Source organism: Odocoileus virginianus, chromosome 17, assembly GCF_023699985.2.
Source record: "Odocoileus virginianus isolate 20LAN1187 ecotype Illinois chromosome 17, Ovbor_1.2, whole genome shotgun sequence".
NCBI lineage: Eukaryota > Metazoa > Chordata > Mammalia > Artiodactyla > Cervidae > Odocoileus > Odocoileus virginianus.
In genome coordinates this window covers 21286837-21310331 of record NC_069690.1, presented here as the reverse complement: position 1 = coordinate 21310331, position 23495 = coordinate 21286837, and the positions used below count along the sequence as shown (strand labels likewise).

At 37.9% G+C, this 23495-nt stretch overlaps 1 protein-coding gene across 2 annotated transcripts in view; it reads left to right on the top strand.

The window, feature by feature from the left end:
• Positions 1-8946, top strand: part of YWHAE (tyrosine 3-monooxygenase/tryptophan 5-monooxygenase activation protein epsilon) — a 35288-nt gene extending 26342 nt beyond the window's left edge. Inside the window, exons 3-7 of one of the 2 annotated variants that reach the window (XM_020909829.2) lie at positions 408-514; positions 1214-1420; positions 3424-3560; positions 6341-6387; positions 7988-8946. In XM_020909829.2, the coding sequence (XP_020765488.1) occupies positions 408-514; positions 1214-1420; positions 3424-3560; positions 6341-6348 (459 nt within the window). In that variant the 3' untranslated portion in view covers positions 6349-6387; positions 7988-8946. The remainder of the gene's footprint in view (positions 1-407; positions 515-1213; positions 1421-3423; positions 3561-6340; positions 6388-7987) is intronic. The other variant, XM_020909828.2, reaches the window with a different exon arrangement.
• Positions 8947-23495: the final 14549 nt, after the last annotated feature.

The following is a 23495-nucleotide window of genomic DNA, read 5'->3' as shown; positions in this document are numbered from 1 at the left end:
GCTTCTAAGTTCTTTAAGTTAGTTATCTTTGGTCAAATATAGTGATCTTTGTTTTCCTATGTAAGTGGAGACAAAAGCTAGTTTAAAAAAAAAAAAGCTAGTGAATATGTTGCATTCAGTAAGTAGTAATCACCGTCTTACTTCTATAGCTGAACTGTGATTCTATAGCTGAACTGTGAGTTGTTCCCCCCACCCCCATCACATAACTGATGGCATGTAGGAAGAAGTACTTTACATAAACCGAAGACAGGTTTTCTCTGCTTTTGTATCAAGAGTGGAAAAGGAGGTTTGGAGAGGGATATATATGTTCTCTTTAGTATGGTTCTCTTCTCCAAACCAGAGATAGAATGTGATAATTTGTGTAATTTCTTAAATAATTTTTGGCTTTTTTTTTTTTTTTTTTCCAGGTTGAGACTGAGCTAAAGTTAATCTGTTGTGACATTCTGGATGTACTGGACAAACACCTCATTCCAGCAGCTAACACTGGCGAGTCCAAGGTTTTCTATTATAAAATGTAGGTTCTATACTAGAAGGGAAGATATAAATCAGATTAAATGTTGGCTCTCTTAGAATCATCAATTTTTCATATAGATTTTTCAACATTTTATTTAACGTTGGAAGGATGGTTAAAAGAGGAGTGATTCTCAAGACTTGGTTTTTGAATACTCATTTGCAAATTCACTACTAAGAATAATCAGTGTTACTGCATTTAAGATGACAGATGATTGCTGTAAAAAATGTACTAGATTTTGTGTTACCTGTATATATATTCATTTGTTTGTGTGAGGCATACCCACTAGCTACAAGCAATGCATTGCACAGTTCAGTCTTAACATTTTATATAGTTGTTTTTTTATTTCATTAACAAACTGTTGTGCTGTTCTTTGGAACCACTTTCTATGTTTAATTCGGTCTATTGAGTGATAAAATTTGTTGATTTTTGAACATTTTCAGTTAATTTTCCTAGGATTTTGCTTATATTTGGCAATGTGAAATCTGAGTCATTCCTGAGTTTTTGAATTATTGAAGTATATACATCTGTTGTTTTATGTTTTTATCCCAACTTTATTTTATGTAATAGAGAAAAATTTTTAACAACTTATTTTATTTTTTATTTTTATTTTTTATTTGTTTATTTTTTAACAACTTATTTTAAAAAGCATTACTCTAATTCTGTTTTTGTTCTGTTCTGTTCTGTTTTGCTTTGCTTTAGGAAAGGGGACTACCACAGGTATCTGGCTGAGTTTGCCACAGGGAATGACAGGAAGGAGGCTGCGGAGAACAGCCTAGTGGCTTATAAAGCTGCTAGTGACATCGCAATGACAGAACTTCCACCAACACATCCCATCCGCTTAGGTCTTGCTCTCAATTTTTCTGTATTCTACTATGAAATTCTTAATTCCCCCGACCGTGCCTGCAGGTAAGTCTCTAAAGAGAAAAAAACTCTTGACTGTGAAAGTGAAAAAGGTTACCAAAAAAAAAATGGCTATTTGTTTTTCTGTCTTGTTTCCTGGGGCTGCCTTCCTTGGCCTGGCCCTGTAATGAAGAATTTTGGCTTTTAACACAACTGTCTTGGATGATATAAAGACAGACCTATTTCAGTTCACTAGGATAGTAGTTAGGATAATTATGCGATGAGGAAAAATTTGATGGGTAGATTGAAAAGAATGTTGTTACAGAGTAGGAGTAAGGAATGAGGGATTTTCATAATAGAATTGTCTTCATTTTTGTATATTAGCTTTCAGTTTTTGTACCGTGTTCAATATAGTTATGCTCTTAGTATGCATACTGTTTGTATTTCTGTCATAAAGTTTGCGATCTTATTGATGTATTTAAAAGTGTTACCCCATTTATACTTCAGGTTATTCCCAATTTTGATACATAAATTTAAGGGGGTAAAATTTATGTACGTGGGTTTTTATTTCTTAAGTATACCCGACATGAAGTTTATCGTACTGTGTTTAAATGTGCAATTCAGTGACATTAAGTGGGTATGCATGTGTGCTGAATCGTGTCTGGCTCTGCGACCCCATGGACAGTAGCTCCTCTCTTGATGGAATTTTCCGGGCAAGAATATTGGAATGGGTTGTCATATCCTACTCCAGGGGATCTTCGCAACCCAGGGGTTGAACCCAGGTCTCCTGCACTGCAGGCAGATTGTTTACCGCTAAGCCACCAGGGAAGCCCACCAGGCTCCTTTGTCCATGGGATTCTCCAGGCAAGAGTACTGCAGTGGGTAGACATTAAGTACACCCATGATATTGTCTGTTGCATCTATTTCTAAAACTTATTCATCACCTGAAACAAACTTAGCACTAAACAAGAACACTATATACACCTCTGCCTGATTTTCGGATACTCTCTATGAATTTGCCTATTTTAGATACATGATACAATAGGAGTAAGTGTTACAAAGTAACCTCAGTGTTGTTGGATATGTAGGAATCAGATATTCCCTGAAAGAAGAGATTTTCCAGCTGTCAGATGGATTCTTTTGAATGAAAAATAAATATTAATTCATCTAAAAGCTTTCTAAACGGCTAGTTGAGTGTGTCCAAGCAGGTAATATCTCTTAACTGCAGAAGCTATGGCTGTTCAGGGGTAGTATTGGTTGACTCTTCGTTGCCGTTCTCTAGTCTAGCCGTTGCACACACAGCTTCAGCTTCAGTCCTTCCTGAGCTTTTGCTTTAATGTGAAGTATGCCATTTGTGCTCTCTTTCTACCCATTAAGATAAGTTCAAGTATGACTTCCTAATTTGCTCACCCTCTTGGGTCCCTGAAGTACTTTCTCTAGGTTGGCACTTCATCTTTATTTTATAGTAGCTGTCTATGTCACTCCCTCTATTTTTATGTGGTTTTAAAAAGTTCATTGTGGACTCACATTACGTCTCTCTGCTCTTTCCTACCTGTTCCCAGCGCCACTTGGTGTACATAGTACACAGTACTCAAAAGTAAAGGTGAATTTTGGTTCTTACCTGTAGTAAGTTGCTTATGTGATCACATGTTTGTGGGGTTTCTTTCTTGCTCTGTTAACATTAAGTTTTATTGAATTAAATTGTGAGATACTGTTCCGGAATTTTTTCTTTCGCATTAAAACTTTATTAAATAAAATTAAACTGACTAGAATTTGGAAATACCTTTCATATGCATACATTTTGATGGTGGCTTGGATGGGATTAGGTCTGACTGTCAAGTCAGAACTCTAACAGAAGTTTCACTAGTTCCACAGTTGCTGGATTACAAAACTAAGAAAGGAGTTTCAGTAGTTACACCTGTTTTCAGTGCCTAAACCCAAGCATTCAGTGTCTAATAGTATCTAGTAGTGATAACTAAAGAAAAGACTGAAATTTAACTTACATCATTTCTAAAATCTGTATTTGGACTTGTTTGTTTTTTATAATACATTTATATGAATTCTCATAGGTTGGCAAAAGCAGCTTTTGATGATGCAATTGCAGAACTGGACACGCTGAGTGAAGAAAGCTATAAGGACTCTACACTTATCATGCAGTTGTTACGTGATAATCTGACACTATGGACTTCAGACATGCAGGGTGATGGTAAGGAGACTGAAGTTACATTGTGTCTCTTTCAGTTGTTGGATCTATTTACTCTTAGAAAATTGGGATTTCTTTACATTAAGCTATAACTTAGACTCACAGCCTATCCTCCAAACTATCAAATTTTAATTACTGCCTTTACAGGAAATGGTATCAAAGTATAGCCTTACATTTTGGTCTGTAAGATAATAACAAAAAAGGCCTGTTTGGAAAAGGAGATCTTTTGTTAATAATCAAAGATTTAAAGATTTACCTGTCATAACATTGGCTAAACTTAGTTTTCTGTTCTATCGGTTTTGAAAGATGGAGGGAGAGGAAGCAGTTCATATTACCTTTCCTCAGATTCAATCTTAGGGGTCTAAGGTTAATTATATTTTATTGTTGTTGTCACTGTTTTGGCTGAGTGGCATTCCTCAGGTTAAAACTTAGATGGTTATAAGTAGATATTTATGGTATCTTTTCTGTGTGGAAATCTTTTATCTAAAAAAAAGACTTATTTCCCTCTATATTCTATACAACAGATGAAACACCCTGCTCATATAGGTCCTTATTTTAGAGATCTGGTATAGTCTCTGTTTTTTGATGTTGCCATTGTAAATAGTAGTAGAGTATTTTATAAAATTTAATCTTGTTGTTGGGAGTAGGGTGGGTTCTTAATGATTATTCCAGATGTAAAGGACCAAATTTGTCACGTTTCTTGATTTTAAAGAATATTTTATTCTACTCATTTCTAAAGAATTGTTTTTAACCCATGATAGATCATTGAAAGGGTGGGGGGACTGGACCGGGAGATGGACACAAACTAGTGTGACATGATAATTATAAGAGTGTTTGTAACTGGCTCTGGTGATGCAGGGAGTGGAAACAACATTTGTCATTTTTAGGTACAAATCCTTTAAAAGTGTATTACCCAAACTGAAGCATGTTTTGTATTCCTTGAGGCTAGATGTAGTTTCACTTGGTCAGACCAGCATATATTGTATTTGGAAACATAACTTTTTAAAGATGTATCTGAAAATAGATGTCAGGGAATGTAGGTTGGCAGTGGAAGGACAGAGTCAGATTTTAGAATTGTCTTATGGTAAGTGAGAGTTAGGGGACTCTGCTCCTAAAATGCAGTAGCTCTCTGAATTATTTAGAACTTGACTAGGTTTGGCTTGAGATTTGTGGTGCATGTGACTTACTTGCACACTTCACCAACAAAGCCAGATGGAGTCACAGATTACTTTTCGTCAGCACAGCACTGCAGGCAACCACTACCAGTCTGTGGGACTCAAAACCAACTAAACCATCTCTGAACTAATTACTGGGGTTCCTTCCAGCTTTAAATTCTATTGTATTCTAACAATAACTACTAAGAAGAATGGCCAGATAGCTGTGGACTCTTCATAGTCACCCCCAGCTCAGAGAAGACTAATATCTCTCTGCCTGTTTGAGGGGATAAAAGGAAAGCATGTGGAGAGTTTGGTAAGCGGTATTGACCTAAAGTAAGCTATACCTCTTTGATCTCTCGGGATTTTTTTTTTGAGGGTGAAAAATAACAACAAAAAAGGTGATTTTGCAAAGTGATTTTTTTTTAAGACACATTATTTGGTACAGATGTCACCTTTTATAAAGTTGCTAGATTCCAAAAATAAAAAAAAATAAAGTCTGATTTTCTGTTACTACTTATAACCAAGAATTGACTAAGGTAGATTGTAATTCCATTTATACAGAATGAAAGATATTCTTTTTCTTGGTTATCAAGCATGTTTTATTAAATGGATTATTTAAAAATAAAATATCTTTAAACTTACTATGTTTTCGTAGTTGGGAATGTTCTTTGTACAAAATGTTTCATTACATTTTAATCTTAAACACTTAAACTAGTGAAATTCAGTTGCATCAATTCCTTATCACTTTGTAGGTCGACCAGTTAATTAAATTTCGTTGAGACAGATTAATTTTCCTCTTAAGAGGTGTGTTACAAAATATTTGGAATTATGAAACATGGTTTAACTTGAAAAATTGAAGTGGTCTGTTGAAATCTTAGCAAAATAAACAAGCTGTCTGAAATTACAAATTGTTGATACTAGAAAACTATTTGCCAGTTTTGCTAAAAGGTGTAAGGTGTTACATGTTATGTTGGTTTTGTGGTTTAGAATCAATGCTGAATGTAGAAGAGTTTGGGGTATGAAGTTAGTCAAGATGTTACTTGCACTTAGTTTAAGGATTATTTTCTTCTTTTTTACTTTAAATGTGAAAAGTGGTATAAAAAACCATTTGAATTGAGGGTTTCTAAACAAAGAGATCCATGAAATTTATGTTGTTCACAAACCTTGACTTATATATGCTTGTATTCTTTTGCCTGCAGAATGTTAATGTCTGTCTGGGTGTGTTCAAACATAATTCTTTAAAGGGAGCACCACTTTTTCTCATCAAACAATTTCAGTCCTTTTTTTTTTAACCTATGATCAGAGGACTGTTTAATACACAAGTTCATTGAGAGGAAATGTGTTCTCTGCTTGTTCCCTTCTCCCTTCCCAATCCAGAAACTGGGCAAAGAAATACATATCTGAGGAAACATTTTCCCCTCTTCTGTATACCTTTTAAGAGGATATTTCATCCTCTTAAAAAGGAACAGATTATTTCTTAGAGTAAAGTTCATACAAAGTAATAAATATTCCACAATCTGATTCCTCTAAGTCATTGATGTTTTCCTTTGTCCTGCTCTTGGTTTATTTTTCTTGTAATGTTGCTTTCATATGATTGTTCTCCCTCCCTTTCTCCTTACAATATAGATTCCTAAAGGAAAATCCAACTCTTCCTTTCCTAAAAACTCTACTTTGTAAGTCATTATCATGGCACAGTGAATTCTGCTTTTAGTTTTGGTTCTTCACTAATCATGCCTGCATATCATCATCTTGTTGCTTAAAAATCTGCCTGTTATACATCCCAGGATGCAAAACTTTTTAAGACATTTATGATCTGCTACCCCTGTCTACTTCTGGTTGGGTGTGACTTCTTCGACAATGTTTTTACGCCAGAGTTATTTGGAACTTTTGGCAAATCTACTGGTTGCTTATAAGTAAATTAAGAGTGTGCTCTATTGATGTATGTTAACCGTATTTTGGCTGTGTATTGCTGTTGAAAATGAGTGTGAATGTTCTTCTCATTTCTTAAGTTTGAATACATTATTGTTCATTGGGAGAACAGTTGGGTGGTCCATCATTTCTTCCCTCAGTAAATGGTTGTTTTTGTCTTTTCTTTGCATGTCTTTCTAAATGTGAGTCAAAAAATTTTTGTGTGCCTTAAATACTTTTTTAAAACAATAAATGTCAAACATTTTTATCACAAAAGAAATGTTGAAATGACTAAAACTATCTTTACCCTTACTGCCATGACAGCATTTATCATATCAAGGTCTTTCAGACAAGACCATTTAAAGGTGCTCCTCAGTTTCGCTTTATGTCTGTAGGGAGCTGGTCTTCGTGTCACTTGTCCATTCTGAATAATTTAACAAGCAGTAGGAATGGATGGATTGTCTGAAGTATCATGATTGTTGGATTAGTTCATTGATTTTTCATTTATTTTGATCAAACTAGTAACTACTTAGGAATTAGTGGTTTATTAAAGCACAAAAGAATGTAACTTTTATCTGTTTATTTTCTGGCAAAAGCCTGCATGCTTTCTTATGGCTGTCTTATGCTTATTAATAGGTAGATGACTGGTGAATAGGCTGGCTTTCGATTGCATGTCATAGTGCAGTTGAAATTCCTCAGGCTAATTGATAATCATGTTCAAAGGGAAGAGAAAAGTGGCATGAGAGAACTGGTCCAAATGCCCTTCTTTAATAACCTCAGTGGTCTGGTTTACTTTGAGCATGCTGTTCCACTCGAGTGAGAGATTTGGTTTATGGTTTGGTGCGATTGTCCAAGATACAAAGTGTGTAAAATATTCGTTTACAAAAGCAGAATCCTCCAATTCCTTTGAATCATTTTACTGCTCAGTTGTCATATTGAAATTTTTCTAATGAACCTTCAGATCAATTAGATTTTGCAAAAATTTATAAAATACTCTTGGTTCTTGAAGAGGTGAGGTTATTGAGAAAGAGTATTTTGACTCAAGATAAACATGAAAGCTTGAAAATCATTTTAATAATATGGTTACCTTGGCTGTCCACTTAAGAGCTTTTTTAGCATAAAAACATTGACTTTTACTATGCATCAATTTTTTTTTCCATCCTGTTGATCATTCAGGACCTTAATCCAGTAGCACCTCTTGGTTTAGGCATCTAAGGTGTCAAGGATGGTAGAAGTCCTTTGCCTGTCTGTGTTTAAACCAGTTGTATCAAATATAAGGAGTATTATGCTTGGAATGATACCTTTGTCTGTGCCACAGCAACCTAGTTTAGTAGGTTATAAATTAATTGTCATTCTTCTTTGCAGGTGAAGAGCAGAATAAAGAAGCGCTGCAGGATGTGGAAGATGAAAATCAGTGAGACATAAAAGCCAACAAGAGAAACCATCTCTGACCACCCTAGACCTTCCCATCCCACCCCTCTTGGAAATTCCCCCATTGTCACTGAGAACCACCAAATCTGACTTTTACATTTGGTCTCAGAATTTAGGTTCCTGCCCTGTTGGTTTTTTTTTTTTTTTTTTTTTTTAAAAACAGTTTTCAAAAGTTCTTAAAGGCAAGAGTGAATTTCTGTGGATTTTACTGGTCCCAGCTTTTAGGTTCTTTAAGAACACTAACAGGACTGCATAGAGGCTTTTTCAGCATTACTGTATTGTCTCCTGCCAGATGTGGCAAGATCACCATTAGAAATGGAAATTACATTCGAAAGCCATTAGAATTTTATGTGATGCAAGCATCTAAGAGAAAGGTTAATCACAATATAGAGGTGTATGTGGTATCATTTTCCCTTTTTCTAGTTGTTTAAATTGAATTTTATACCAATGTTTAAAATTAATTGGATGTTAGCTTGAGGTGGTAAAAGGTTTTTTGGGGAGTTTGTTGTAATGGTTTTGCTGTAAAAAAGTGTTTCAAACTCTGCTGAAATGTCGCTGAAAAGCATGGTGCTGGTAACAGTTCAACAATCCGTGGCTGCTCATTCTTGCCTACTTTTACTCTCCCTCTGAAGCAGGTTAGCATTGAAGGTGGTATGGAAAAGCCTGCATGCGTGTTCAATTCTTTGTTTCTTCTTCCCTCTCCCCCTGGGCCCCGCCCCTCCCCTCCTTCGCTCGCTCAACCTCTTTTGTTCAGTATGTGTAACTTGAAGCTAATTTGTACTACTGGATATCTGACTGGAGCCACAGATACAGAATCTGTATTGTTCTTACTGAAACACAGCATGGATTAACATTAAACTTAAATAAAACAAACCTAAATTAAAAATGCCAAACATATTGTGCCTCTATCCTTTTTCCTTCTATAATAAAATCTCTAGTCTAAACACATTGATTATATTTTTTTCCTGAATGTGAAGAAGATCTCATTTCTTTTTTTCTTTCATAAATCACTTGTTTCCCAAAAATGATGTATGTTTCTGGGGGGAGAATTACGTTTATGTAACCTGGTTCTGAGAAACAGGAAGTATAAAGAGTGCAAGTATCCCCTCCTCTAAATCAGGTAACAGTGTGATGTTTAATTATTAAAGTGCCAGTGTTTATTTATAATACAAAATGTACTTAAGGATCATCTAACATGCAATTTTTGGAGTTGTACAACTGAAGGCTCAGTTTACTCTCCGCCTGCCCCAATGAGTGGCAAGAATAAGAATAATTAAATAGATTCTCCGTGTACACGTACACATGGTGAAATAGTAGTACAGTGGTCCTCTTTATTAGAAACACTCGATGTAAGTAATTTACGTAATTAAGTAAGGAATTTATACAACAGTGTGTACAGATATTTAGTTAACATAGATCATTTTATGTCAGGCATTGAGGTCTATCTCGTTTGAATGACTGCCTCACACTGATATACTCCTGATTGGGGGAGGGGGGTTGACTACTCTTGAACATTGAGCTTATTTCCAGCTTTGCAGTTGTAAATGCTGCTGCAGTAAAATGTCTTTGTTAATGGTCTTCTTAAATAGTTGCCTGTGTATTTGTGATACGTTTCTAGATTCCCTGTGTTAGAAAACAACTTTGCAATTGGTAAGTACTATTGGGTTGGCCAAAACATTCATTCGGTTAGTGACTACATTGATCAATGAAGTTCATGGTGAAAATATGTCTTTTATTTTTACCAAATGAGCTTTTTGGTCAACCCAGTATTTTCCCTCGAAGAGTTACTCCACGTTATAGCCACATCAGCAACATATGAGAGTACCAGCTTCACTGTGCTCGACTCGCTGCTAAGTGAGATATGCCAGAAGTGTATCTTGGACTTCAGTTCTTTGTCGTTAAGACTTGGGAAATTAATAGATTAGTGATGTACTAGTAGTTCCTATTAAAATAAGTATGTAGAATGAACAGTCATATTTTTGTGAATTGTTTTTCTATCAGATAGTTGGAGATGATCACATACAAATTATACTCTCTGGAGCTACCTCCAAGAGCTAATCAGATGATTTGTTCTTTATCCAGCAGTATTTTTGCCAACTGTATGCTGCGTTTCAGTCCAACATTAGAGGAATTCGTAAAACCCTTACTGCAGATTTTTAAAGAAGCTGCTAATCAGGGTTTTGCAGGCTGCTCCCACACTGATGTGTGGATGCCTGGACTTGGAAGAGTTCACATGAATACATAGGTAATCTTTTTACAAAATAGTCTGGTTTGTGGAGGTAATTCTCTGTTCATTTGGGTTATCAACATGAATTTGCTTACCATAAGAGTTCCTTGGTTGCCTATGTAAACTTCGTTATATGTATTCAGCAAATTCAGGATGCTGTGAGCATTTTCAGTGATGTGACAGTCTAGGTATGGAGAAAATAGAGCTTGCCATCCAAAGAAAACAATGAAGAGACATCAGAAAGAGAGTTTTGTTTGGTTATAGGTCTTCAGTATGATCCTATCAGAAGGCAGTCAAGTGTGAAGACTGCAGAAGGTGACTTTTTCCACTTTCTGTCTGGTCTGGGAAGGTGCAGTGTTTTTGTTTTTGTTTTTTTACAGTTCTTGGTTTAGTCATCTGTGAGGGTCAGTTGATTTAAATAGGAACTTGATGATTACAAACTTGAATGTGATTTTTAATTTTGATTTTTTGGTTTAAAAATGAAGTTTTAAACCCAGAGGTTTTCTGAAATGTTAGTAGTAACAATAGATGGGTTTATACCCATGCTTGGGTATTGAGATGGGTGGCCAGAAAAGCAAATGTATAGTTTTGCTGCATTCTATGAAGAATAGAATGAACTTTTAAGTTAGATTGTTGTAAGAGCATCTTGGTGGAATAGTATAAACACTGCCACTCTTGCTCCAAATGAATGCTGTTTGTGAGTTTTAAAAAACAAAAGTCCCCAATTAGCTGCTATGGTATTGATCCTAGGACAGTTAGAGGGGTGAGCATGCTAAAATTTTTGCAATAAAGATGAATCTTTGAAATTTTTAACATGTTCACTGGGTTCCCTGGTAAAATTCTGGGAAGCTTCACTGAAGGAGTTGTTTTTGTTTGAATTTAAAGTTTTATTTTTCCCCATTGGAGTGGTTTTTGGGTTTTGTTTCGAGGTATAGTTGATTTATAATATGAATTTCAAGTGTGCAACATAGTCAGTTTTTAAAGATTATACTCCCATTTATAGTTATAGTATTGATATAGGTTGTACCTCTAAATTCCCTACCCCTATCTTGCCCCTTCCCCCCGTCACCCCCGCCACTAGTGGAAAGGAATTGTGAGCTTTTAGAGGAAGTGGTGATACCGGATCCAACCCAGATCAGCAAAATTAAACCCTGTCTTGTAGCTCTCATTTCTTTGAGATCCTAGACTTGTGATTGATAAGTGACAACTAACAGCTAAGACTGGGTATCAGCTGTGTTCAAGGCACTGTCATTTAGGTAGTGCCTAGTGCATAAGTACTCAATCATTAGGTGAGTTTCCACCTGCATTTTGCCAATAAGAAAATGGGTAGGGAGAAAATGAGAAACTTCTCCAGAGCTACAAAGTTAGTAGTAGTCAAACAGGATTCAGAGTTGGGTTTGTATGAAGAGCACATGCTCAAAACCATTAAGCATTCTTTTTCTTTTAGGCTATTAATGTTTTACTGAAATACACTTTAACATTTCTGAGATCAGTATATGGTTTGCAACTGATACATGCCTTTTTGAAAAGCTGTAGTAGAAATTAAGCTGTAGTATAAATCATTAGATTTGAGGAAATAGAATATAAATGGTAAGTATGTTTAGGGCTCTTTGGTAGCTACCATCTAGAAAGAGTCAAGATTAATGACTAGATTAATTTTTTTCTATTAGCTTAATTTAGAAATTTAAAAGTTAGGTTTTTTGTCTTTTGAATAAGTGGAGACATTCTTCCAATTTAGGTTAGCTTGGACAGGTAGAGCCAAAATCCAAATAGATAATAAGTAGTGATTGTGGATTGTCAAGTTGCTGCAGTGCTGTGACAGTTTTCCAGATAACCTGCTTTTTTTTTTTTCTTAAGAAAAAGTTCTGGGTTTCAGGCATTTGTTTCTCACACAGTTGATGTTAAGGATGTGTACTTGTATAACCCATACATTATGAGTCATGTCCAGGAGTGTTGTTCTGTCTAAAGCTATCATTGACCACTTTTTCAGTTGTGCTGAAAGTCTCAGTACTTGTGCTTCCATCCCGTATGGTTTGTGAGTCTTGCACTAAGACACTTCCATTTAGAATTCTGGTGCTATAGAGTTGGGGTAGGCCTTATTTTAGCACTTATGGCTTCTTTTCTGTTAATTAGTGGTATATTTGTAGCCATAACAGACCACAGTAATTGCTGAATTTCCTCAGAATTTGCTTTTAGCAGAATTCTAGTAATCTTTTAAAAACTTTTTTTTTAATTTGACATCATTCATTGATCATTAAGGAAATGTAAGCCAAAACAAGAGAGGCCAGTTTCACCTTGGCTAAGATTATAGTTAGCAAAGATCAGATTTGTAGAATACTTCATTGTGAGGATACATCTTAGAATTTTAATTTTTACAAAGGGAACACCATTTAATCACAACAGGACCAACATCCTAAAGGACTGCTTCATGCCCTGTTCCTTAATTTACCCCCTTACCCCCACAAATGGAACCAGTATCTGGATCATTGCTATTGATCAGTTTTTCCTTGTTTTGAAACATATGTAAATGGTAGACATACATAAATGAAATGGCTTGTTTTTTCCTCAAAATTAGGTTTGTGGGGTTAGTCCATATCATTGCCAGTGATAGTGTATTTTCATGGCCATGTATGATGTATCTTACATTAGTATACCATTACCTATTCTATGAATGGGTATTTTCAGTTTTTGGGTGGTACAAATAATGTTGCTATGGACTTTTGTGCCTGTCTTTTGGTATGTATGTGTATGAAATAACGTTGCATAAACATCTTAAAATGGAATTGCTGGGTCATAGGGAATACATATTTTCAGCCTCATCCGTTCAGTTCAGTCACTCAGTTGTGTCCGACTCTTTGCGGCCCCGTGGACTGCAGCACACCAAGCTTCCCTGTTCATCACCAACTCCCAGAGCTTGCTCAAACTCATGTTCGTCGAGTCAGTGATGCCATCCAACCTGTCATCCATCCTGTCGTCCCCCTTCTGCTTTCAATCTTTCCCAGCATCAGGGTCGGGTCTTTTCCAATGAGTCAGTTCTACACATCAGTCCTCCCAATGAATATTCAGGACTGATTTCCTTTAGGATTGACTGGTTTGATCTTGTTGCAGTCCAAGGGACTCAGGAGTCATTTCCAACACCACAGTTCCAAAGCATCGGTTCTTCGGCGCTCAACTTGCTTTATAGTCCAGCTCTCATATCCATGTGTGACTACTGGAAAAACCATAGCTTCAACCTCATAGATAGTACAAAACAGTTTCCCAAAGTGGTTGTACAGTTTTGATAGTACACTACTGCTTTACAACAATGTATGAGAATCTCAGTTGCTCTAAATCTTCCCTGGCATTTGGTTTAGTCCCTGTTTTTAGTTCTAGCCGTCTGGTGGATGTGTAGTGATATCTTATTCTGGGTTTAATTTCTATTTTCCTGATGACTAATGAGACTGAGTACTTTTTAATGTGATTATGGACATTTGGATCTCTGCCTATTTTTATGTAGGTTGTCATTGATTTGAAGGGCATCTTTATATTTTTGGGGGGATATCTATATATTTAGAATGTATCTTTATAGTTACTGTCGTTATCTCCTTTTCTGTGCCCTGCTTTTTTAGTGTCGTGATGATATCTTGAGCAGTTCTTAATTTGAATGTAGTCCAATATATGTGTATTTTCCTGTAATGTAAAATGCTTTATGTGTCCTATTTAAGAAATATTTATCTACCTCAAGATTATTAAACTTGTTTTTCTAGAAGCAATCTTTGACCTGTCATATCTAGATCTAGCATCTAGAACCTATTTTGTGCATGGTAATAAGGTGTTAAACATTTTTCCGTGTGGATATTTAACTGATGCAGCAACATTTATTGTTCATTGGTCTTGTCCTAGTGCCTCTGTAACACTGTAGGTATAAAATAATTCAATATCTGGTAACGCCAGTCCTCCATTTTTTGTTGTTTAGGATTGTATTGGTTATTCTTGGCTCTTTGCATTTCCGTATACACCTTAGAATCAACTTGATAATTTCAGTAGTAGAATAGCAACAACCTGCTGGTATATTGATGAGGATTTTATTGAATCTGTAAATAAATTTGGGAGAATTCACACAATCTTCACACAATTGTTCTTTAGTCCATGAACACAATCTATTCCTTTTATTTAGATCTTTAATTTTTTTCCTGTGTTTTGTGGGTTGTATTTTGTTTTAGTTGTGCCACACAGCTTGCAGGGTCTTGATTCCTCAGTCAGAAATTGAACCCAAGCCCTGGCAGTGAAAGCTCCAAGTTCTAACCACTGGACCACCAGGGAATTTCCATGCTGTGGTTTTCTGTGTAGAGGTCTGGTACCTTTTATTGGTCTTATTTCTAGGTATTGATTTCTATTCATGTTATTTTAAGTAGTATTTATTTGGTTTCCAGATGTTGCTACTTATATATTGACCTTGTATTTTATTACCTTGCTAAACTAACATTAATTCTAACAGAATTATGTAGATCCTGAGACTGGACAAAAAGTATTAAATGAATGCACCCTTTGCTTGTGTGTGTATACTTATTTACAAATATATGCAAAATATGTTCACTTTGGCATTATAATAGCAAATTAGAAATAACCTAAACACCCATCAATGTGGCTTGAATTGTGTGGCCTTACTGTGTGTACTATGTTGCTGTTTAAAAAAAAAAGGTGAAGTTAAAACATTTGTGCTAAAAAAAACAATTTATGCTAATATAGGAACTTGTTTGCATGCCATGCTAATGAGAATAGAATAGAATCTTAATATTCCAAATAAAAATAGGAAAATATTCTGTATGTGTATTTGACTGTCTTTAGGAAACTTTTGAAAGATAGAGCTTTTTCTCATAAAAAAGCAGCTCTGTTTGACTTAAGTCATGTATATAAACTATACAGTTTGAGAAGTTTGGGGATATTATGCACATGTAAAACCATCATAATCAAGACAGTCAATATAGCCTTCAACCTGCAAAGGTTGAAGGTTTCCTTTTTGTGCTTTGTAATTTCCTGTCAGTATTTTTACAAGCCCAACAAACTATCCATTGAACTTAGAGGTGGCTTACTCTCTTTAATTTTTCTATTCTAATAGGTGTTTTTTATTTCTATTTTCCTAGTGACTAATGTCAAGCGTCTTTTTATATGCTTATTTGTCATCTGTATATTTTCTTCAATGAGGTGTCTGTTCCAATAACAATATTGAATCTTCTGATCCATGAATAAGGCTAAGCCTTTTAAAATTCCAGCGGTGTTTTGTACTGTTCAGTGTACAAGTTTGTTTTTGTATGCTTTTTAAAATCCAATTTTTGACAACTCATTGCTAGTATATAGAAATAAGATTGATATTTGTGAATTGATTTTGTATCCTGCAGCCTTGCTAAACTCATTTAGTTAGTAGTATTTTGTTGTTTCCATGTATCTCATCAGGTTTTCTTCATAGACAATGATATTGTCTGTTAATAGAAAGTTTTAACTTTTTCTCCTGCTTTTATTTATCTTTTCTGATTGCACTGGCTGGAACCTCCAGCACAATGTTGAATAGAAATGGTAAGAGCAGACATTTATATTTCTGATCTTGTGGAGAAAAGCATTCTTACGCCATTAAATATGACTTTAGCTGCAAGCTTTTCTTAGATGCTCTTTATCAGTTTGAGGAGTTAATTTCTTTTCCTCATTTGCCAAGAGTTTTTGTCAGAAATATTTTTGTCAGGTACCTTTTCTTCTATTTAAATGATCATGTGGGTTTTCTTTTAGTGTATTAATATAATGAATTGTAATGACTATAATGAATAATAATGATTTCCTTTTAAACCAATCTTTCCTATCAAACCAATCCTGCATTCCTGGGATAAAACTCCTCTTGTTATGTCCTTAAAAAATACTTTGGGATTTGAATTGCTAAAATTTTAAGCTTTTTTTTTTTTTTTGCATTTATGTTCATGAGCCTGAAAGGTTTGGAATGATGAAATGTTAATAGTGCCAAAAGTTTCTCTTCTGTGGTGCTAAGGACAAGAGAACAGTTGGCATTCTTAATAGATGATCAAGGAGTGGAAGAACACTTAACATGGTAATATGAAGGTAAATGTAAAAGATTTATTTCTCTCAATTTTTAAAAAAATCTTACAAGTGCCTGAAGCAAAATTTTTTAAGTGCATTGTGGGATTAATAATATATGTAGGTATATCATACATATGGTAACTATAGCATATGAGGAAGTCAAGGGGTGGTAATTGATACATTTGATTGTAAATGTCTTGTATTTTACTGGAAGTGATATTCTGAGAAGACCTTGAGAAATTGAGAATATATATGGTAATACTTGGACTTCCCTGGTAGCTCAGCTGGTAAAGAATCTTTCTGCAATGAAGGAGACCCCTGGTTTGATTCCTGGGTTGAGAAGATAACGTGGAGGGGGGCATGGCAACCCACTCCAGTACTCTTGCCTGGAGACTTCCCATGGACCAGAGGCGGCTGGTGGGCTACAGTCCATGGGGTCTCAAATAGTTGGACATGACTGAGCGACTAAGCATAGCACAGCATAGCATGGTAATACTTAGGGCAAGCATCATATAAAAACAATGCAAAGAGGTATAGCTAGAAGTCTGGAGATAACTAAAATGAAATTTAAAAATTATTCGATTCAAAGGAGAGGAGAGGACAAAAGCAGTTGCACTTCTAAATCTTCGAGAGGTTGGAAGCTCAGGAAGAACTAATTTTGATATTTGGGAACTTCTGTTTTTTTTGTTTTTTAAATGGCTAGGAAATTCTCGGGGAACTAAAATCCTGCAATACACACAGCATAGCCAAAAGAAAAAAAAAAAAAACAGTATCTAAAATAAAAATTCACTGAGTGGGCTTAATAGCAGAGTAAGAAGGAAAATAACAGGAGGATCAGAGAACCTGACGTTCTGTCCCTTAATTGTCTTTGAGCATTGTCTTCTGTTCCTCCGTTTTCCTGTCTGTAAAATGGGGATTAAGACATAATTATGGGGATTAGATGAGTATAACATGCAGGGCAGTCTGCGTATCTTACTGAGATCTCTATGTGTGTTATTGCTGCTGATACTGTAACTCTGGTACCTTCTCTCTGGTCACTGTTACTTTTTTAGAGTCCTTATGGACCCCCCCTGCATTTTTTTGGCCGTGCCACACGGTTTGTGGGTTGTTACCTCCTGACCAGGGATTGAACCGATGCCCCCCTGCAGTGGAAGTGCTCAGTCTCAACTGCTGCATCTCCAGGGAAGTCCCAAGGACTCCCTTCGCACTCAAATAGCACAGGAACTAATCGCCTGCCTCCAAATAGTTCTCTCCCTCTCAGGGCTTATGGGGGCGGATGTGTGGAGATGCTGCCTTTATCGTGGTGAAATGTTTAGGGAGAGAGCCGAGTCCACCGTAACCTCTGCTGGTGCTAGAGGGGGACTGTTCCAGAGTGTCCTTATGAGCAAGCAGTGCCCTGACTAGGTTTCAGTGTCCATAGGAGGCCACGTCTACCCACGTCCTCCCCTTCACCTGTCCCTGCCCTTCAGAATCCAGGAGCCTTTCACAGCCTCTGAGCCTTTTGTCAGTCTTGCCAGTTAGTGCCCCACCTTCCCATATCCAGACTTGTTCTGTAGCGTTTTCCTGGCCAGAAGATGACCTGTTTCAGTTTTCCCATAAAGAGCCTAGCACAGTGGCCTGTTCATGCCCCAGTAGAGCTTAGTGATCAGGTGGTTTACTGCAAGCCTGGCTGCACAACCTGTGAGTCTGCTTCCCTTTGTCCATTGCTGCCGGCCATGGATGTGTGGACGTGTCCCTCCCGGTGTGACTGATTTCTAGATTCCTCTTCAGCCTCTTCCTGGAGCACTCCTCCCGGCCACTGGATAATATGGAAATCCACATCTTCTGCCCATCCTGGGCTGCCACCTCCCCTGGGCCTCTGAGTGTGCAGTGGAGCTGGCCTTCCTGACCCCTGCCTGCCGCCTTGGCCCTTTGCAGGCCAATTTGTGCAACCTTTCCCCTCCTTAACTTCCCTTAGTCCTCCTGCTTTCTCTTTTCTCCTTTCACTCTTAATTGAAATCTAGTCAATTTACAGTATTGTGTTTCAGATTACAGCATAGTAGCTTGGTGTTTTTGCAGATTATATTCCATTATGTTATCATACGATAATGCATTTCATTCCGTGCTATACAGTATATATAAGATACTGCTTATCTATTTTATATATAGCAGTTTGTATCTGTTAATCCCATTCCTAATTTTCCCTCTCCCTTCTCTCCCTGCCTTGGTAACCACAGGTTTTCTCTGTTCTTGTTTTGCATATACATTCATTTGTATAATTTTTTAGATTCCACATATACAGATGTCTATGTATTACTCTTGTATCCGGCAACCTTGCTGAATTCATTTATTCTAATAACTTTTTTAGGTGTAGACTTTAGGGTTCTTTTATAAAGAGTATCCTGTCATCTGCAAATAGTGACAGTTTTGCCTCTTCCAACTTGGATACCTTTTACTTTTTTTCCTTGTCTGATCGCTGAGGGTAGGACTTGCAATACTATGTTAAACAGAAATGGTGAGAGTGGGCATCCTTGTCTAGTTCCTGAATTGAGAGGAAATGCTTTAAGTTTTTCAGAGTGGTTTATTGTGTCATTTAAGACTTGTGTTGCCTTACTGATGATTTTTTTTGCCTGCATGGTCTGTCCACTGATGCCAGTAGTGTGTTCAAGTTTCCTATTATTGTCACTTTCTCTCTTTGTGTCTGTTAGTATTTGCTTTATATATTTAAGTGTTCCTGTATTGGGTGCATATATGTTAAATGAATATAATATCCTCTTGTATCCATCCCTTTTTTGTTATATAATGTTGTCTTTTGTTATAGCCTTTGTTTTCAGTGATTTGGTCTGATACAAATATTGTGCTACCCCAGCCTTTTCGTTGTTTGAATTTGTGTGAAATAACTTCTCCCATCCCCCCACTTTCAGTCTTTAGCCTTGAAGTGAGTCTGCTGTGGACAGTATATTCAAAGATCTCACATTTTATTCATTTGGTCACCACACATTTTTTCATTGCAGCATTTAATCCTTTGACTTTTTTCTTTTTTCTGTTTTTTTTGGGTGTGTGGTGTAGCTTGTGGGATCTTAGTTCCCCAACCAAGGATTGAACCTGGGCCACGGCAGTCAAAGCACTGAGTTCTAACCACTGGACCACCAGGGAATTCCCAGTACACTGACATTTAAAGTAATTTTTGATAGGTATGTACTTACTGCCATTTTATTACTTCTCTTCCAGTTGTCTTTGTAGTTCTTCTCTTGTTTCTTTCTTCTTCTTTTCTCCCATTGTGGTTTCATGATTTTATTTTGTAGTATGCTTGTGTTCTTTTATTTTTGATTTTGTGTACCTATTGTAGGTTTTTGATTTGTGGTTACCATGAAGTTAATGTATGTTAACCTGTAATTATATTTAATTGTTTTAAACTGATAATCATTTAAGTTCAAACATGAATTCTATAAGATCTACATTTTTTTACTCCATTTTGTGTTTTGATATCATTTTACCTCTTCATGCTTATCCTTTTACTGTTTATTGTAGTTGCTTTTACAGTTTTTAAAACAATTTAAGTACTGGCTAATTTAAGTGATATTTAATCCTTACTATATGTTTGCTTTTCCTATTGGGATTTTCCCTTTCCTATAGACTCTTCCATTTAGAGAAAACAACAACAAATTTTTTTAGGGTAGGTTTAGTATTACTGAATTAGTTTTTGTCAAAGAAATTCTTTCCTTCTATTCTAAATGAAGATCTTGCTGTGTAGAGTACCCTAGGTTGCAGGATTTTCCCTTTTAAGACTTGGACTATCTTATGGCACTTGCCTCTGGCCTGTGAAGTTTCTGCCCGAGAAATGATCTGATGGCCTCGTGGGATTCCTTTGCGTGTGACTTCTCTCTCGCTACCTTTGTGCTTTGGTGTGGGCTGGTTTGCAGTCATCTTGTCTGGGACTCTCTGCTGCCTGTACCTGGGCATCTGTTTCTTTTAGGTTTAGGAAGTTTTCAGCTGTAATTTCTTCAAGTACAGTTTTGATCCCTTTCTCTATTCCTGGAACCCCTATAATGTGAATATTGGCACAGTTTATATTATCCCATAGATCTTGTATGTTGTTTTCTTTTCTTTTTTTCTTTTCTTTCTTTCCCTCCGCACCCCCACCCCCTTCTTTCTTCTGTTCTGGTTGGGTAATTTCTATTATTCTGTGTTCCAGATCACTTATGCATTCTTCTGTGTCATAAATTGCATAAGTATCAGTGTCTGTTATTCATTGCTTCTAGAGTGTTTTTTATGTCAGTGATTGCATTATCAATTTTGATTGAGTCTTTATTATAATTTCTAGTCCCTTGTTAAACTGATCTGTGCTTGGATCTACTTTCTTAATTCAGTTAGCATTTTTATTATTGACCTTTTATATTCATTGTCTGTAGACTGATTATCTCTGTTCCATTATTTCAAGGATTTTCTCTTCATATATTTGGAATTTAGAAAGATGATAACAATGACCCTATATGCGAGACAGTGAAAGAGACACAGATGTAAAGAACAGACTTTTGGACTCTGTGGGAGAAGGTGAGGGTGGGATGATTTGAGAGAATAGCATTGAAACATGTATATTATATGTGAAACAGATTGCCAGTCCAGGTTGGATGCATGAGACAGGGTGCTCAGGGCTGGTGCACTGGGATGACCCTGAGGGATGGGATGGGGAGGGAGGTGGGAGGGGGGTTCAGGATGGGGAACACAGGTACACCCATGGCTGATTCATGTGAATGTATGGCAAAACCCACCACAATATTGTAAAGTAATTAGCCTCCAATTAAAATTTTTTTTTTAAAAAAAGATTTTCTCTTGCTCTTTCGATTGAGAGTTATTCCTCTGCCTTTTCGTTTTACTTAACTTTCTCTGTCTCTGTGAATTTAGGTGGAACAGTTACATGTTGTGGTCTTGAAGGGGTGTTTTTATGTGGGAGCATCCCTGTGTGGACAGTGTGTGCTGTTTTTGGTGTGAGGGTTGACCTTGATGTGAATGCCAACCCCTGTCTTTCCTCAGGATGTGCTGAGAACTGTCACCTTGATAGTGGGCGTGGCTGGTGCTGGAGGAGCCAGAGACTGTGCAGGGTGTGAGGAGAGACTTCCTGTCTGCTCTCAGGCTGCTGGCGTGAAAGCCCTGAGCCTTGGGCTGGAGCTGGCTCTGTTCCCTTCAAGTGTGTATTTTTCCTTCTCTCCGCCCTGCAACCTCTCCCCCAAAGGATGTGAGTGCTGAAGTAGGGTTGGTGTGCTTGCAGAGTCGATGGCTGCGTGTGTAAGCATCTGCCGTCCTGCTCAGAACCAGATCAGCGATGTCTTTACCCTGGCTGTGGTCTCAGCTCTAGTGTAAGGCTGTGGCACGGAGTGGGTGGGGCCGGCTTGGCAATCATGGTGTTTTGGCTGCAAGGACTGAAGTGGCTGCAATGTCATCAGAAGCCTGGGCTGCTTCCACAGTGCTGTTTTGAGTAAACACCTACAGTGGCCCAGGTCCCCTGGCCACCTCTGTGTCCTTCCATCAGATCTCTTCCCAGGATCTGGCTGTCCTAGATTCAGTGCCAGGCTGTGGTGTGGAGTGAGTGGGGCCAGTGTGCTCACTCAGCTCGAGTCAGGGGCTGTGGCAAGGTGACAGTTATTAGGGCAGACCTCTTCCTGCCCTGTCTGGTGGTGAGCCTGCACTGCCCACTCGTCACCAGTGGGGTCTAGGCTTCTCCAGCCTACTGTCTGTCCCAGTCATTCTCCATGCAGCTGTGGGGTCTGCCCCTGTCATTCTCCGTGCAGCCACAGGCTCTTGCGTCCTCTGCAAAGGACCCGAGGACTAGGACGCCCAGTCAGTGTTTCAACCTGCCCACTCCCCAAGGTGAGTGTCCACCTGTGCCAGCTCACTTTTCCTCTTAGTCCCCTCCAAGGGCACAGGTCCTGACCCAGTGCTTTCCTTCCCAGCCTTCCTGATTACGTGGGACTTTCTTCTTGCAGCCTTGGTTGTACAGGAGTCCTGCCAGTTTCCTGTTAGTTTCTGGTGAGGTTTATTCCACAGGTAGATGTACTTTTGATGTGGGGGGGAGGTGAGCTCCATATCCTTTTATTCTGCCACCTTGACCCTCTTCCCATTCTTCCTTTCTGTCTCCTTTGCTTCTCTCGTTCTCTCCCTTTCTCTACTCAGAGAACACTGGTACCTGATGTCCTTTGTCATCTGTACCCCAGAAGTCTGTGGAGCTAACAGGAGTCTTATGCATACTCACCTGGGCTTGGACCCAACATCATCACAATCACCTGCTCCACACATGGATTTGGCTCCTTTTGAACAATGTCCATGATGGCAGCTTTCATACATTCATTCAACAAATACTTTAATTAGAGGCTTGCTCTGTGCTCAGTCCTGGTCTGGGGTTACTGGGGTGAATGAGACAGATGGGGGCCTCTACTCTCATGAAGGTTAGCGAGGGGAGAAAGGCACAGGCAAATACACAAGGCAACTTCTGTGGTAAGTGCCATGAAGAAAAGCAAGCAGGGTGATGCAGGGAAAAATGACTGAGGTTGTCAAGGCAGACCTCACAAAGGGTGATGCTTGAGGCTTAGATGATCAGACTGCATCAAGGCACCAGGCAGGTTTCTTTGTTGAAAATAATAGGATCTGACTCTGGTTAATGTAAGCAGAAAAGGAATGCACTGGGAAGGTATCAGGTACTTCAGAGAATGGACGTGAGGCCTGGAAAATTAGGCCGGTAGAGAGGTGGTTGCTGAGAGAGGCACTGACCAAAATCATGCTTCACATGGCTCTTGTTAGGACCCAGCCACCACTGCTCTGGATACTGATCTTGAACCCTGGATCTGATGGCATGCCACCACCAGAGGGACCTCCAAACTGGACCTGATCATCGCAGACCACAGGTTGTTCATAGGTGAGGCGGCTTTAGCTCTCATCTCATGAGAATGCAAGCCACAGACTTTATAAAGTCCTCCTTGATCCAGTCCCCTGTCTCATATGCTCCCATCTACCTCTCTTCCCTTGCCCCAGCCTGCCCCACTCCCACTGGTCTTACAATTCACACCAAGCCTACCCCCACCTCTAGGGGCACCGGCTTGTTCCTACGCTTGGAACACTTCACGTCTTCCAGAGTTTTCCCCGCTTCACCTTCTCCAAGTCTAAGCTCAAAGTCACCTT